This window comes from Mobula birostris, chromosome 25 (genome assembly GCF_030028105.1).
Source record: "Mobula birostris isolate sMobBir1 chromosome 25, sMobBir1.hap1, whole genome shotgun sequence".
NCBI classification, from domain to species: domain Eukaryota; kingdom Metazoa; phylum Chordata; class Chondrichthyes; order Myliobatiformes; family Myliobatidae; genus Mobula; species Mobula birostris.
The window spans coordinates 8,680,787-8,697,938 of NC_092394.1; the positions used below are offsets into that span (position 1 = coordinate 8,680,787).

General features: G+C 45.5%; 1 protein-coding gene across 2 annotated transcripts in view; it reads left to right on the forward strand.

Annotated features, from left to right (window-relative positions):
• Positions 1-17,152, forward strand: part of ppm1e (protein phosphatase, Mg2+/Mn2+ dependent, 1E) — a 168,351-nt gene that overhangs the window by 134,717 nt on the left and 16,482 nt on the right. The window contains exons 1-3 of one of the 2 annotated variants that reach the window (XM_072242867.1): positions 8,083-8,160; positions 8,485-8,684; positions 16,902-17,090. In XM_072242867.1, the coding sequence (XP_072098968.1) occupies positions 8,511-8,684; positions 16,902-17,090 (363 nt within the window). In that variant the 5' untranslated portion in view covers positions 8,083-8,160; positions 8,485-8,510. Of the gene's footprint in view, positions 1-8,082; positions 8,161-8,484; positions 8,685-16,901; positions 17,091-17,152 lie in introns of those variants that run through there. The other variant, XM_072242866.1, reaches the window with a different exon arrangement.

Here is a 17,152-nt window from a genome sequence, read left to right on the forward strand (position 1 = left end):
ACCTGACCACAGGTCTTTAGTGTTTGGCAAATGGGGAGGAGAAGATGGTGGCGCGATGCTGCGTGCGCGGCCGCTCCGAAATGATATCGTATTTGTTAAGTAGGTACCGTGCACAATCCTGATTTGATGGAGACAGACATGAGAAGCACGGAGGAACATCTGTAGAAACTTCTGAAATGCCTGCTTCGCTGCCACTGCTACTGTGCGATCAAGAATCTCCGGAGGGAAAGGCCCCAAATCCTCGACTTTGCCTATTGCCTGTTGCCGGGGCCGGGATCGAAGCGCTCGGCAGAGATGGTGCTCAGTGTCGGAGGGCTGATTGGAGGCTCAAAGTTTTCGGACGGACTCAAGAGTCGGCTGTGGTCGGGTGCTTCCAGGATGCTGCATCGGCAAGTCTGCGGCACTGGAGGTTCATAGCAGGGACAGTTTTTCTTCCTTCCACCATCTGCGTGAGATGATAGGACTTTCGAGAGACTTTGAGACTTTTTTTTACCATGCCCATGGTCTGTTCTTTATCAAATTATGGTATTGGTTTGCACTGTTATAACTATATGTTATAATTATGTGGTTTTTGTCAATTTTTTTAGTCTTGGTTTGTCTTGTGTTTCTGTGATATCATTCTGGAGGAACATTGTATCATTTCTTAATGCATGCATTACTAAATGACAATAAAAGAGGACTGCGTGTCCTCATAATCTAATACCCTGTCTGGTCCTGATGCTTTCTGTGGGTTCAGCCTCCTGAAGGCTACTTACTTATTGGCCTCAAAGACTGAAATAATAGGATTATCCGGGGTTGTTGGAGTTCATGATGGCCCCTCCATGTATTAACAGTGAAACTGAGCACAGAAGGCTTTGAGTTCATCTGGAAGCGAAGCCCTGTTGTCGCTTATGTCACTTGAAAGCGTTGAAGCCTGGCACAACTGTCGAGCATCCTTTATTGGTTCAAGTTTAGTCTGGAATTGCCACTTCACCCGTGAAATGGCTTTCCAGAGATTGTGCCTGGACCTCTTGTAACTTTCTCGATCACCAGACTTGAATGCCTCTGACTTGGCCGTCAGCAGATTGTGGATCTCATGGTTCGTCCAGGACTTCTGGTTGGAGAAGACTCTGAATGGTCTTGTGGGGACACACTCGTCTACAACTGTTTTAATAAAGTCCGTGCCAATCAGTTGTATTCATTCCGATCCACAGATGAGTCCTTGAGCATTGCCCAATCCATTGACTCAAAGCAATCCTGTAGCCGCGCCTGTGCCTGCAGCGACCACCTCTTTGTTGTCCTCATCTTAAGAACTTTGCTCTTTAGCCTCTGCCTGTGTACAGGTAGAAGGACAGCCAAGTGATCTGATTTACCGGAATGTTGTCTGGGCATGGAACGGGTTGGCATTCCTTATTTTAGTGTATCAGTGGTCTCATGTATTGGGACCTCTGGTGCTACAGATTATATGCTGATGATAATTAGTCAGGGTTTTCTCCAAGCAAGCCTGGTTGAAGATCCCAGCTGTGATTTGAAATGTGTCGGGATGGACTGTTTCTTGTTTAGAGATGGCATTATCCAGTATCGCGAGGGCTTGATTATAGTCGGCTGCTCTAGGTATGTGAGCTGCAGTCAGGTTATTGAGGCGAATCCTAGGTAAGTATAAATGGACAGCATTTGACCGTTTGATGTTCAGGTTTGGGGGAAACATGACTTTAACAAAGCCACACTGGAGCATCACAGAGAGTTATCATGAAACACACACCTCCACCCTTTACCTTTTATGAAGTAGCAATTTGGTCCATCCTGTGAATCAAGAAGCCTTCGGGTCTGACCATTGTATCTGGCGTGCTAGAAGTAAGCCACATTTTATTGAAACATAGAACACAGCAGTCTCTCATTTCTCTCTGATACAGCAATCTTGCCCTGAGGTGCTCAATTTTATTCCCCATTAACTGCACATTTGCTAACAAAATGCTGGGTTGAAGGAGCTTCTTCCATCCGTGTTTCAGCCTGGCTTGGAGTCGTCATCCCCGCCCCCCTGCCTCATCTCTGGCCATGCTGATGAACCTTCATCCACTTAAAGATGCTATACCTGCTTGCTTGAGAGCTAAGTTCTGAAGTCAATAATCAGCATTTCGTCTTAAGACATAGGAGCAGAATTAGGTCATTCACTCTATCGTCTGCTATGTCATTCAGTCATGGCTGATCGATCATCCCTTTCAACCCCATTCTCCTGCCCTCTCCCCGTAACCTTTGATGTCCTGAATAATTTAGAATCCATCAGCTTCCATCTTAAATACACCCAATGACTTGGCCTGTGGCAGTGATTTCCACATATTCACCACCCCGTGGCTAAAGAAATCTTCCCTCCTCTCTGTTCTAAATGGACATCTCTCAGTTCTGAGGCTACCCCTGGTCACTCTATTCAGAGCTTTCAATATTCAATAGGTTTCGATGAGATCCACCCCCCTCCCCCTCACCACCACCCCATTCTTCTAAACTCCAGTGAGTACAGGCCCAGAGCCATCAAATGCTCCTTGCACTTAACCCTTTCATTCCTGGAATCATTCTCATGAACCTCCTCTGGACCCTCTCCCGTGCCAGCACATCTTTTCTCAGACAAGGGGCCCAAAGGGACAAGACAAGGGAACACAAAATAATCTGCAGATGCTGTGATCAAAGCAACACTTTCAGTATGTTGGATGAACTCAGCAGGTTGGGCAGCATCTGTTTGGGATGCATGGTTTGTTGTATCAGGTAGTCGGACCCTGCACACTACACTGCTGCCTGTTGAGTCATTGTTGACATCGGGTGTTTGACTCAGGTGACAATAGCCACCGTTTCCTTCATTTTATTTAATTATTTAAAAGTACCGCAGACTGACAAGCCCTTCCAACCCAATGAGCCCACACCCATGTGACCTACTAGCCTCTCAACCCATACACCTTTGGAATGTGGAAGGTAACCGGGCACCCAGACAAAATCCACGTGGTCACGAGGAGAACGTGCAGCCTCCTTACAGACAGAGGCGGATTTGAAGCCAGGCCACTGGCGCAGCAAGGGCATTACGCTCACTGATACGCCCGTCTGCTTAGAGGTCCAAGCATTGGGCAGAGACCTAGCTCCATTGCCAATTGTAACAATCAACCTTACTTCTGGGCCTTCACGGTGAATCCCCACTCAGCAACCCTCTGCGGATAACACCTCATTCCCGTAGCAGACCCAGAGGTGTGAAGCAGGGAGGTACTTCCATTTGGGAGGAGCATCTAGAAATGTAAGACTGTCCCTCAGAATTTAAGAGAAACCGAGAAAGGGAAGAGAATGTGTGAGATGAATAGCAGAGAGATACACTCAGTGGCCACTTTATTAGGCACAACTGTATAATACCTCCTCGTTAATGCAAATATCTAATCAGCCAATCATGTGGCAGCAACTCAATGCATTAAAGCATGCAGACATGGTCGAGAGGTTCATTTGTTGTTCAGACGAAAAATCAGAATGGGAAAGAAATGTGATCCAAGTGGCTTTGACTGTGGAATGATAGTTGGTGCCAGATAGGGTGGCTTGAGTATCTCATAAACTGCCAATCTCCTGGGGTTTTCACGTACAGCAGTCCGTAGCATTTAGAGTGAATGGTGAGAGAAACAAACAACAGTGAGCGGCAGTTCTGTGGGCGAAAATGCTTTGTTAATGAGAGAGGTCAGAGGGGAATGTCCAGACTGGTTCAAACTGACAGGAAGCTGACAGTAACTCAAGTAACCACCCATTACAACAGTGGTGTGCAGAAGAGCATCTCTGCATGCACAACACGTCAAACCTGACAGTGGATGGGTCACAGCAGCAGAAACCATGAACATATTAGGCACTGCACCTCCTGTTGCTGTTCTTTATTAGGGGATACCTAATAAAGCAGCCACTGGGTTTATTCAATGGAAAACCAGTTAAACACGAGGGAGAGTGGAAGAAAGAGTATGATGGTGAGTGGATAATGGTGGAAGAAGATGGAGAGCTGGGTGAGGGGAGGTTTATGTAGGTCATGAATCCCTGCATTGAGCAGTTGAGTTTAATGGCCCAATTCTGTGCAACTCTGAATGATAAACACGTTATAGAAAAATTAGGAGAGATTGTTCCATTTAAAAGTTGAGTAGTGTTTTAGAGGTCATCTTCCCACTGTGATGACGGAACTCGGTCCTAGTTCCTGCAGTGGGAGTGGATATGTGTTTATTTATGTTAGTCAGATGTGATGGTTGGGTGCCCAGTGGACCCTGTGCTGTTTCTTGACGACCAGCAAGTCCCTTTAGTCTCCAGAGATTGCACAATGCCTCAAAAGAGTCTCGTCTGACCAACATAACACTGACTCAGGTGAGATTGAAGCAGATCAGAGAGCCGAGAACAGTCTCAAGGGTGAATTTCCAACTCAAACAGCTGCCTGCATCGTTGCCTAGTAACTATTAGACCACTGTCCTTTTCTAGCTACTCTTCATTGTGAGGATGAAACAAATACAAATCTCCGCACACTCTTTGTGCTGAATATGTACCACTCAAGGCCAAAGTCATGCTTTAAAAAGTATAAACACAAAAGATTCTGCAGAGGCTGGAAATCCAAAGCAACACACACAATATGCTGGAGGAGCTCATCAGATCAGGCAGCATCTATGGAGAGGAATAAAGAGCTGATGTTTCAGGCCGAGACCCTCCACAAGTCCTGATGAAGTATCTCGTTTCCCTAGATGCTGCCTGACCTGCTGAGTTCCTCGAGCACTTTGTGTATTTTATCCTTAAAAAGTCTGTGGGGTAACTTAGATAACCCATGTTGTGGATGTCATTAAAACGGAAAGGATTGGGAAGAATGCGCCATTGTAATTAAACCAGGCAGTGGGGGTGACAGCCTTGGTTACAGGGTGTGTGGGCAGCAGTGCTCCCAGTGTCTGTTTGGGAAGGAAGCAGTGTTGGATGCTGCGTTCTTCTGGCAGTTGCTGTCAATGATTGAAGCCCTTTTTTTGACCAGTTCTACTTACCATGCAGAGTGGATGGTCCCACACCTTTGTCCCATCAGAGGGGCAAGGAAGGAGCCTAAACATGCAACTTCACGTCTACGGCCTTCCAGCCATGTAACAGTCCACGTTGCACACCCCCACGCCAGAAACACACGACACATCCCACCGGCCAGTCCACGAGCCACGCGATGCGCTCTTCGCGCTCCCACATGGAACCTGCATACCCAAACGGTAGAGTGCACGTGCCACGTTCCTTGTAGAATAGTCCTCGTGACGTGGCACACCTGCACACCGCAGCACGTGGAATACCTGATGCATATGTCAGTTCCACCAGCAGTCTTGCAATGTATCAAGGCACCATAATGACGCGGCACTGGTTCCGTTCTTGGTGGGAGCTTTAGGTGTTGTCCAGCTGTGGAGGATTCTGGAAGAGTTAAGAAAAAAATCGCCTTGTCCTTCTTCATCGTGTTAATGTGAAAGTGAGATGCCCCTCATCTGCAGGGAATATCGAATGCCCGGGGGAGGTTCACTTTACTGCCAGGATCCAGAGGGTTTCCTTTTAGGGGGCTGGTTCTGTGTGAAAATCCAAAATATTACAGACCTTGAAAATGTAAAATAAGACCAGAAAGTGCTGTAAATGCTCTGCAGACCGGGCTGCAGCTGTCGGGAGAGGAACAGAGCTTAAATGTTTCATGTCAGTGACCTTTCATCTGGACGAGGGATGGACGCAAGTTCAAGGGGAGCTATTCTTTCAGTACCATGATCGCTGGAAACCAAACCTTAAAGATTAGCTTTATGTGTTATGTGTACATCAAAACATACAGTGAAGTATGGTGTTTGCATCAAATCAAGTCAGCTAGGATTGTGCTGGGGGCAGCCGGAAGTGTCGCCCAGTTTCCAGCGCCAACATAGGAAGCCCACAACTGATTAATAGAAAAGTAAGCCTGGGTGATTACCATCAACCAGACTGGGCCCCAGTACCCTAATTGGACTGCAGTATTGACTCTGTTACTGAACTGACTATTCGTAATCTTGGACCAATGATACCTTGCACCATGTAGAGCACAGAACTGGAGGAAATTAAATTCCAGAAATAAATCTAGAAAATAAAAGTGACGTGCATAAGTATATCGTAAGCGGGAGGAGGGGGTGGAGGGGGGCAGCACGGTAGCGTAGCAATTGGTGTGGCACTATTACAGCACCAGTGACCTGGGTTCGGTTCCACTGCTGTCTGTAAGGAGTTTGTATGCTCTCCCCATGACCACATGGGTTTCCTCCGGGTGCTCCCGTTTCCTCCCACATTCCAAAGACATACGGGTTAGTAGGTTCATTGATTCTGTGAGTGCAGTTGGGTAGCGTAGGCTTGTTGGAAGGGCTTGTCACTGTGCTGAATTTCTAAATAAAAAATAAAACCCAACAGTTTTACAAGAAAATCCACCACCCTTATCCTGTCCAGCCCAGCGTGACCCCAGAACATGAATTTGATTCCTAACTGCTTCTGTAAGGAATGGTTCAGGAGGCAACTCAATTTTGGGACTAATTGGGGAAGAGCCCGGATGTCAAACAAAATACTGAACCCATATTTGCGCATATCATGGACGAGTGTTTGGATGGGGATTCCTCTGCAACTGCTGACCTGTCTGATAGGTTTGGTGTGGAGATGGTGAGGGACTGGGTCGAGTGGAGAAGCAAGAAGTGAGGTCCAGAGGAGAGTTGGGAGGGTTGGGCGCCCCAACCCATTACGATGTTGGACTTGAATAAAGGCGGCTGGGACTTGGAGTAGCTTTGCTGGCAGAGACAGATGATATCTTCATGCTCAGTCACTGATACAGCTCGGCCTGCTGACGAGGGAGAAGAGATACGGTTCGACACAATCGCTGGGTGCTGTAGGCTGAGTCAGCTGCGTGTTGTCAGGTCCCTCTGTGAATGATTGATGAACAATACTCTGCTGTACAGGCCGGGTTAGACCAGAGATCTCTTCCATCTGTTCGCCATGGCCTGTCAGCAATTATTAATGTCATGGAGAAATTATATTGCATGCCTGCTGGGGGAGGGTGGCAAATACACCGTACTTGCATTTCATGACCTCGAGATGCCCCAAAGCACGTTGAAGCTTTTGTTTAAAATGTAGTCAGTATTACAGTCAAGGGAATGTAGTTTATAGGCCATAAGCTCCCAGGAAAAGCAATATGATAATGGCCAGGCAATGTTTCTGCCACATTGATTGAGGGATAAATATTGAACGTGACACAGAGGATAACTCCGCTGTTCTTTGGAGCACTTTGCCACGGAAAAATCCTGCGAAAGTTGACAGGTCTCATTGTAAAGCCTCGTGTGTAAGACAGCACCCTCGACAAAACAGTCTAGTCCTTCAGTACTGCCCCCTTCAGGGGGCAACACGCATGGGGAAAGACTGGTGATACCGAACTGAGATTATGCCGTCTGAGAATCCTGAACAATTGGGAACTTCTCTTGGAGAGAGGCAGAGGGAAAGATTGGTGCCGTAGTGGTTAGCACACGCTTTACAGTATCAGCAACCCGGGTTCAAATCCTGTCACTGCCTGTAAGGAGTTTGTACGTTCTCCCCATGAGCGCATGGATTTCCTCCGGGTGCTCTGGTTTCCTCCCACAGTCCAAAGACATACCGGTTGGTAGGTTAATTGGTTATTGTAAATTGTCCCTTGATTAGGCGAGAGTTAAATCGGGGGGTTGCTGGGCAGCGTAGCTTGAAGGGCCGGGGAAGCCCACTCCGCACCGAATCTCAACAAGTAATAAATTAAATATAGATCTTTGAGAGTGTGTTGGGATAGAAGAGTTTTCACACAAGGAGAGGGCAGACAATGGGGATAACTTTAAGTGTTTGGAGGGAAGTGGGAGAGTCGAGGACCAGAGGGCACAGCCTCAGAATAGAAGGACGTCCCTTTGGAACAGAGGTGTGGAGGAATTTCTTTAGCCAGAAGGACGTGAATCTGTGGAATTCATTGTCACAGACGGCAGTGGAGGCTGAGTCATTGGATATGTTTAAAGCAGAGGTTGATGGGGAGGTTTCTGATTAGGAAGTGCGTCAGAAGTTATGGGCAGAAGGGAGGAGAATGAGGTTGAGATGGATGATAATTCAGCATGAGCCTAGCAGCTGGTGTAAATCTCTGGAGTAGGTTTGACCCTGAAACCTCCTAACTTAGAGGTAAATGTTCTGCCAGCTGGGCCACAACAGCTCAGGTGATCCCAAGATTTTTATTGATCAAACCGCCATCGATTTCTGTTACCTTTCTGCCCTTAGTGTAAACATGAGTATCATCGGCCCTGTGATGTTTGACTAACATTCATCTCCTGACAACTATACAGTGACTGCAGCTGGCTTGGCAGCATCGTTGTTTGGAACTTACTTTCCGCTTACTCTGCCTCGATTTAAAAGAAGTATTTATTTGCTTCTAGGTTTGTGCACATTGCTGACGAGGCCCGTCTACGTGCAGGAGAGACAAATCACTTAACCTTTGTGCTTTTTCAGAGTTTGACTCGACGAAGCTGGCCCGAATGGTGTTCACAAAACTCCATGAGGTCTGCTGCAGCTGGGTGAAGGATTTGCCTTTGACGAGAAGAACGCACCCCTACTTCGAAACGTCAATTCACGCCATCAAGAATATGCGAAGGAAAATGGAGGACAAACATGTCTGTCTGCCTGATTTCAACACGCTCTTTAATCTAGAGGTACGTAGATTCAAATGTGATGGAGTGTGGCTTGCCTCACTGAGCTTTTGCTAAGTCTCCTCCCAACATTGTAGATGTAAAGTAAATCCTCCAACCCCCTTTAAAAAGTGTAACCTCACCATCTGTTGTAGATAAAACATTCCATTGGCCAGAAATGAGGAGGAATTTCTTTAGCTAGAGGTAGTGAATCTGTGGAATTCATTGCCACAGACTGCTGTGGAGGCCAAATCACCGGGTATATTTAAAGCGGAGGTTGATAGGTTTCTGATTAGTAAAGGTGTCAAAAGTTACATGGAAAAGGCAGAGGAATAGGGTGGAGAGGGATAATAGATCAGCCATGAATGGAATGGTGAAGCAGACTCGATGGGCCGACTGGCCTAATTCTGCTTCTATGTTGCTGAAAGCAACAGATACTAGACTGAAAGTGTTATATTTGAATGCACGTAGCATAAGAAATAATATGGACGATCTTGAAATTCAGCTACAGATTGGCAAGTATGACGTTGTGGCCATCTCTGAAACTTGACTAAAAGATGGCTGCCATTGAGAGCTGAACGTCCAAAGATATACAGCGTATCAGAAAGAATGGTTAATAGGCAGAGGGGGTGGTGTGGCCCTGTTTATAAGAAATAATATTAAATTATTAGAAAGGGATGACATAGGATCGGAAGGTGTAGAGTCTCTATGGGTTGAGTTAAGAAATGGCAAGGGTAAAAGGACCCTAATGGCAGTTGTATACAGGCCTCCAAACAGCAGCCAGGATGTGGATTACAAATTACAGCAGGAGATAGAAAAGACATGTCAGAAGGGCAACGTCATGATAATCGTGAGGGATTTTAACATGAAAGTGGATCGGGAAAACCAGGCCAGTACTGGACCTCAAGAGAGGTCATTGGTAGAATGTCTAAGGGATGGCTTTTTAGAACAGCTTGTTGTTGAGCCCACTAGGGGATCGGCAGTGCTGGATTGGGTGTTGTGCAATGATCCAGAGGTGATAAGAGAGCTTCAGGTTAAGGAACCTTTAGGGAATAGTGATCACAATATGGTCAAGTTCACTTTGAAATTTGAGAAGGAGAATCTAAATTCCAATGTGTCGGTATTTCAGTGGAATAAAGGAAATTACAATGGCATGAGAAGGGAACTGGCCGAAATTGACTGGAAAGGGACACTAGCAGGAAGGACAGCAGAACAGCAATGGCTGGAGTTTCTGTGAAAAATGAGAGAAATACTAGACATATATTCCAAATAAGAAGAAATTTTCAAATGGAAGAAGGACACTACCATGGCTGACAAATGAAGTCAGAGCCAAAGTAAAAACAAAAGAGAGGGCATACAAGGGAGCCAAAGCTAATGGGAAGATAGTCATAGTCATAGTCATACTTTATTGATCCTGGGGGAAATTGGTTAATTTAATTTTTAATTTTTAATTTTTAATCCACCAAAATAGTGGATTGGGAAGCTTTTAAAAATTTGCAGAAGGAAATTAAGAAGGTCATTAGGAAGGAAAAGATGAATTACGAAAGGAAGCTGGCAACTAATGTCAAAGAAGATACTAAAAGCTTTTTTAAGTATATAAGGGGTAAAAGAGAGTCAAGGGTAGATACAGGACCAGTAGAAAATGATGCTGGAGATATTGTAATGAAAGATGCAGAGATGGCAGAGGAACTGAATGAGTTTTTTGCATCAGTCTTCACAGTGGAAGACATCTGCTGTATACTGGATATTCAGGAGTGTCAGGGAAGTGAAATAGGTGCAGTGAAAATTATGACTGAGAAGGTGCTTAGGAAGGTTAATGGTTTGAGGGTGGGTAAATCTCCTGGACCTGATGGAATGCACCCTCTGAAGGAAGTATCTGGAGAGATTAAGGAGGCATTAACAATGATCTTTCAAGAATCGATAGATTCTGGCATTGTACCGGATGACTGGAAAATTGCAAATGTTACTCCACTATTTAAGAAGAGTGGGGGGCAGCAGAAAGGAAACTATAGACCTGCTAGCCTGATGTCAGTTGTTGGAATTGATTGTTAGGGATGAAATTACGGAGTACCTGGAGGCACATGACAAGATAGGCCAAAACCAGCATGGTTTCCTGAAAGGAAAATCCTGCCTGACTAACCTACTGCAATTTTTTAAGGAAATTACAAGCAAGATAGACAAAGGAGATGCAACAGATGTGGTGTACTTGGATTTTCAGAAAGCATTTGATAAGGTGCCGCACATGAGGCTGCTTAGCAAGATAAGAGCCCATGGAATTACAGGGAAGTTACTAGCATGGGTGGAATATTGGCTGATCGGCAGAAATCAGAGAGTGGGAATAAAGGGATCCTATTCTGGCTGGCTGCCGGTTACCAGTGGAGTTCCACAGGGGTCGGTGTTAGGACTGCTGCTTTTTAGGATGTATGTCAATGATCTGGACTTTGGGATTAATGGACTTGTGGCTGGCTGAATTTGCTGATGCTACAAAGATAGGTGGAGGAGCACGTAGTGTTGAGGAAACAGAGAGCCTGCAGAGAGACTTAGGTAGTTCAGGGGTATGGGCAAAGAAGTGGCAAATGAAATACAATGTTGGAAGATATATGGTCATACACTTTGGTGGAAGAAATAAATGGACAGACTATTGTTTAGATGGAGAGAAAATTCAAAACGCAGAGATGCAAAGGGACTTGGGAGTCCTTGTGCAGGATACCCTAAAGGTTAACCTTCAGGTTGAGTCGGTGGTGAAGAAGGTGAATGCAATGTTGGCATTCATTTCTAGAGGTACAGAATATAATAGCAGGGATGTGATGATGAGGTTCTATAAGGCACTTGTGAGACCACACTTGGAGTATTGTGTGCAGTTTTGGGTTCCTTATTTTAGCAAGGATACACTGACATTGGAAAGGGCTCAGAGAAGATTCACGAGAATGATTCCAGGAATGAAAGGGTTACCATATGAGGAATGTCTGGCAGCTCTTGGGCTGTATTCCCTGGAGTTCAGGAGAAAGAGGGGGGATCTCATAGAAACATTCCAAATGTTAAAAGGTCTGAACAGATTAGATATGGTAAAGTTTTTTTTCCCATGGTAGGGGAGTCTAGGGACAAGAGGGCAGGACTTCAGGATTGAAGAACCTCCATTTAGAACTGAGATGCGGAGAAATTACTTTAGTCAGAGGGTGGTAAATCTGTGAAATTTGTTGCCAGGAGCGGCCATTGGGGCCAAGTCATTAGGTGCATTTAAGGCAGAGGTAGACAGGTTCTTGATTAGCCAGGGCATGAAAGGGTATAGGGAGAAGGCAGGGGAGTGGGGATGACTGGAAGAATTGGATCAGTCCATGATCCAATGGTGGAGCAGACTCAATCGGCCGAATGGCCTACTTCTGCTCCTATATCTTATGGTCATATGGTCTTAGGGTCTGATAGAGTTATGGCACGGTGCTTGAAATTTCTTAAATTCCCTTTTATCTGTTCTTTGAAATCTTCAGTGGCTTATTTCCATCCAAGGTGGTATAGATGAAGATCACTTAGCCCCGGATTTTTTTTCTTCCTTCTAGGCATATTTTAATGTTAGGCTTTTTTATTCTTTTTTTTAACTGCTCCTCCCTCACACTTCTGGTGAACCAAGGCTGAATCCTGAGGCCTTGCACTAATGACACCACCATGCACCTTTTCTCCCTACGTCCTGTGGGACATTGGATGAGTGGGGGTTCAAGGTTCAAGTTTATTTATCATGAGTCCATTGAAACAGACCATGAAGTGTGCTGTTTGCGTTAACAGGGTGTGCTGGGAGCAGCCCGCGAGCGTCACCATGCATTCCTGCGCCAAGATAGGTTGCCCACAATGCTTGGCAGAACAATGCAGAACACACAGCAACAACAGCAAAACAACCCCCATTCTTCCCTCCTTCCCACATAATGCATGGTCCTCTAATCCCAAGAAAGTCGGGCTTCTTTGGACTCTAGCCTCCAGCGGACTCAGACACGTGGACAGACACTGGACCTCTGACTACCCCCAGCTGACTCGGACATGCAGACAGACACTGTCCCACCCAACAGCTGGAAGCTGGAATCACTGGCCACTAGCCCATGGGTAGGAATGGAAGTGCCTTGTCCCTGTGGACTGGTCCACCTCTACCTGATGTACAGCTTAGTGGAGTCGTTAGTCCTCTCCATCTCCCTCACTTGATACAATTTAAAATACATCTGAAAAACCTGTCTCAGTTCAAGGTATGAGGAAACCCAAAAAGAGAGCTTTATCTTTACCCTGTACAGAGACGCAATGTCAGAAAGACTGAATTGACACTCTTGTGATTTAGAGAGATCTGCTTTTCACCAGTTCGAGATGTTCCAAAGTATTTGAGAGCAATCAAGAAGTCATTACTGTGATGTGGGAAATGCAAAGGTCAATATGTACACAGAAAGATCCCAGGAAATCAATTGATAACTGTATCACCTAGTTGTACGATTTCAGAGAGCGCTGTTGTCTAGGACACAAGAGAACTCTTCTCTGAATTGTTTCAGGAGATCCATAAGATCAAGGAGGACAAACAGATCATTGCTTGAGCCTCTCGTGTGAAAGGTTGCATCGCTGACAACGTAACACTCCCGCAGTCTGACAACGTAACACTCCCGCAGTCTGACAACGTAACACTCCCGCAACCTGACAATGTAACACTCCCGCAGTCTGGCTCTGGGGGGTAGATAAAAGGTTGGGAGCATATAGAACTTCACTCACCTTAACTGGGAGTGTAGAGAACTTCACTCATATTAACTGGGAAGATGGGAACTTCACTCACATTGACTGGGAAGATGGGAACTTCACTCACATTGACTGGGAAGATGGGAACTTCACTCACACTGACTGGGAAGATAGGAACTTCACTCACATTAACTGGGAGTGTGGAGAACTTCACTCATATTAACTGAGAGTGTGGAGAACTTCACTCACATTAACTGGGAGTGTGGAGAACTTCACTCATATTAACTGAGAGTGTGGAGAACTTCACTCACATTAACTGGGAAGATGGGAACTTCACTCACATTAACTGGGAAGATGGGAACTTCACTCACATTAACTGGGAAGATGGGAACTTCACTCACATTAACTGGGAGTGTGGAGAACTTCACTCATATTAACTGAGAGTGTGGAGAACTTCACTCACATTAACTGAGAGTGTGGAGAACTTCACTCACATTAACTGGGAAGATGGGAACTTCACTCACATTAACTGGGAAGATGGGAACTTCACTCACATTAACTGGGAGTGTGGAGAACTTCACTCATATTAACTGAGAGTGTGGAGAACTTCACTCACATTAATTGAGAGTGTGGAGAACTTCACTCACATTAACTGAGAGTGTGGAGAACTTCACTTACATTAACTGGGAAGATGGGAACTTCACTCACATTAACTGGGAAGATGGGAACTTCACTCACATTAACTGGGAGTGTGGAGAACTTCACTCATATTAACTGGGAGTGTGGAGAACTTCACTCATATTAACTGAGAGTGTGGAGAACTTCACTCACATTAACTGGGAAGATGGGAACTTCACTCACATTAACTGGGAAGATGGGAACTTCACTCACATTAACTGGGAGTGTGGAGAACTTCACTCATATTAACTGAGAGTGTGGAGAACTTCACTCACATTAACTGAGAGTGTGGAGAACTTCACTCACATTAACTGGGAAGATGGGAACTTCACTCACATTAACTGGGAGTGTGGAGAACTTCACTCACATTAACTGAGAGTGTGGAGAACTTCACTCACATTAACTGAGAGTGTGGAGAACTTCACTCACATTAACTGAGAGTGTGGAGAACCTCACTCACATTAACTGAGAGTGTGGAGAACTTCACTCACATTAACTGAGAGTGTGGAGAACTTCACTCACATTAACTGAGAGTGTGGAGAACTTCACTCACATTAACTGAGAGTGTGGAGAACTTCACTCACATTAACTGGGAGTGTGGAGAATTTCACTCACATTAACTCTGAATGGATTCCAGAACCTATCGACTCACTTTAAAGGACTCTATAACTCACAGAGATATAGGAAAGTACAGCACAGAAACAGGCCCTACGGTCTATCTCGTCCATGCTGAAACCATTTAAGCTGCCTACTCCCATCGACCTGCACTAGGACCATAGCCCTCCATACACGTAACAACTATGTACCTATCCAAACTTCCCTTAAACGTTGAAATTGAGCTCACACATGCCATTTGTGCCGGAAGCTCTTTCCATACTCTCACGACCCTCTGAGTGAAGAAGTCTCCCCTGATGTTCTCCTTAAACTTCTCACCTTTCACCCTTAACCCATGACCCCTGGTTGTAGTCCCACCCAACCTTAGTGGAAAAAGCCTGCTTGCATTTACCCTATCAATACCCCTCTTAATTTTCTCAATATTTGCTTATTTATTATTTGCACAGTCTGTCTTCTTCTGCACGTTGGTTGTCTTTATGTGTAGCTTTTCATTGATTCCATTGTAATTCTTTGCGCTACTGTGAATGCCTACAAGAAAATCAATCTCAAGGTGGACAAAGTACATATATGTACTTTGATAATAGATTTACTTTGAATTTTGAGCTTTTAAACTTAGGTTTTAATGCTTAAGCGCCCAACCGATCTTCAGTTGACACTCAGAAGTTCAAAGTAAATTTATTATTGGAGTACATACACCTCCCTGGGATTAATTTTCTTGTGGGCATTCACGGTAAATACAGAGAAAATGCGCAGATCCATCAAGATGGGCTGCTGTTTGTTTTCAGAATCCACTTCAGAACAGAGAGTGCACTGAGCAGAGGTAATGAATTCAAGTGATGCTTACAATGATGTGACAACAGCAGCTGTCATAGACAATTACTTCATCAAACAGTCTGCTATTCTCTGTGACTGGGTGGTTACTAATGGTTGAGTGTGTGTGTGTGTAGGGGGAGGCAAAGATGAAAGCAAAGGACAAAAGGCAAGGGGGAGATCCGGAAGGACGGTGGAAAGCAGAAAAATTAAGGCTTGGGGGAAAGGCAGGGGAATGGGAGGAGGGAGATTGGACAAGGGTGCAGAAGGGTTATGTGAGAGGAGGCGAGGCTGCAGGTCAGTGAGAGAACAAGTAAGGGGGAAGTCAGAAAATTACGTCTGGCTGGAATGGAAGGTTGAAAAGGCAGAAGAGGTGTATGAGTAACATGAGAAGAAGGGAGAAGAGTGGTGGGGGGTGATGAGAGTGAGGCGACAGATACAGTGAATGAGGGAGGGAGAGTGTGGATTATTGGAAGCAGGAATAGGAGAGGGGATGTAATTAGTGAGCGGCAGTTTTGTGGGTGAAGTTAATGAGAGAGGTCGGAGGAGAATGGCCAGACTGGTTCAAGCTGATAGGAAGGTGACAGTAACTCAGATTACCACACGTTACAACAGTGGTGTGCAGAAGAGCATCTCTGAACGCACAACACGTCAAACCTTGAAGAGAATGTGCGACAGCAACAGAAGACCATGAACATATCTCAGTGGCCACTTTATGACACACCTTCCTGTACCTAATAAAGTGGCCACTGGGAGTATGTTCGTGTTCTTCTGTTACTGTCACCCACCCACTTCAAGTTTCGAAGTGTTGTCCATTCAAAGACGCTCTTCTGCACACTAGTGTTGTAATGCGTGATTATTTGAATTGCTATCACCTTCCTGTCAGTTTGAACCAGTCTGGCCATTTTCCTCCGACCTCTCTCATCAACAAACTGTCTTCGCCCACAGAACTGCCACTCACTGGAAGTATCTTGTTTCTTGCACCGTGCTCTGTAAACGCTAGAGACTGTTGTTGTGCGTAAAAATCCCAGGAGGTCAGCAGTTTCTGAGATACTCAAACCACCTTGTCTGACACCAATGGTCAAAGTCACTTTGATCACATTTCTTTCCCCATTCTGATGCTTGGTCTGAACAACAACGGAACCTCTTGACGATGTCGACGTGCTTTTATATATTGAGTCGCTGCCACATGATTGCTGATTAGATATTTGCATTAATGAGCAGGTGTACCTAATAAAGTGGCCACTGAGTGTGTTTGCACAGATGATGTGTCTCTGATGTCCATTAGCTGATAGCTTGTGGGGCACATGCTGTTCAATGTGTCACCTCGTTTACAAGGAGGCTTCAATTCAGAAAGATATATTTGGCTACAAATTGCTTTGGAAGTTTGACACATTGCCTTTGTTTGATTCCCGGTTCTGTATCTGTTACTCTGCACAGGACCAGGAGGAACAGTCCTTTTTTGCTGTGTTTGACGGGCACGGAGGGGTAGACGCTGCAATTTATGCCTCCATCCACCTTCATGTGAACCTGGCTCGACAGGAGAGCTTCCAGCACAGCCCCGCTGAAGCCTTGTGCCGTGCCTTTCGCCTGACAGACGAGCGATTCGTGCAGAAGGCTGCCAGAGAGGTTTGTGACCAACATCTGGAGAAACCTTAGCCTCAATATCAGCCATTAGACCAGGGTAGCGG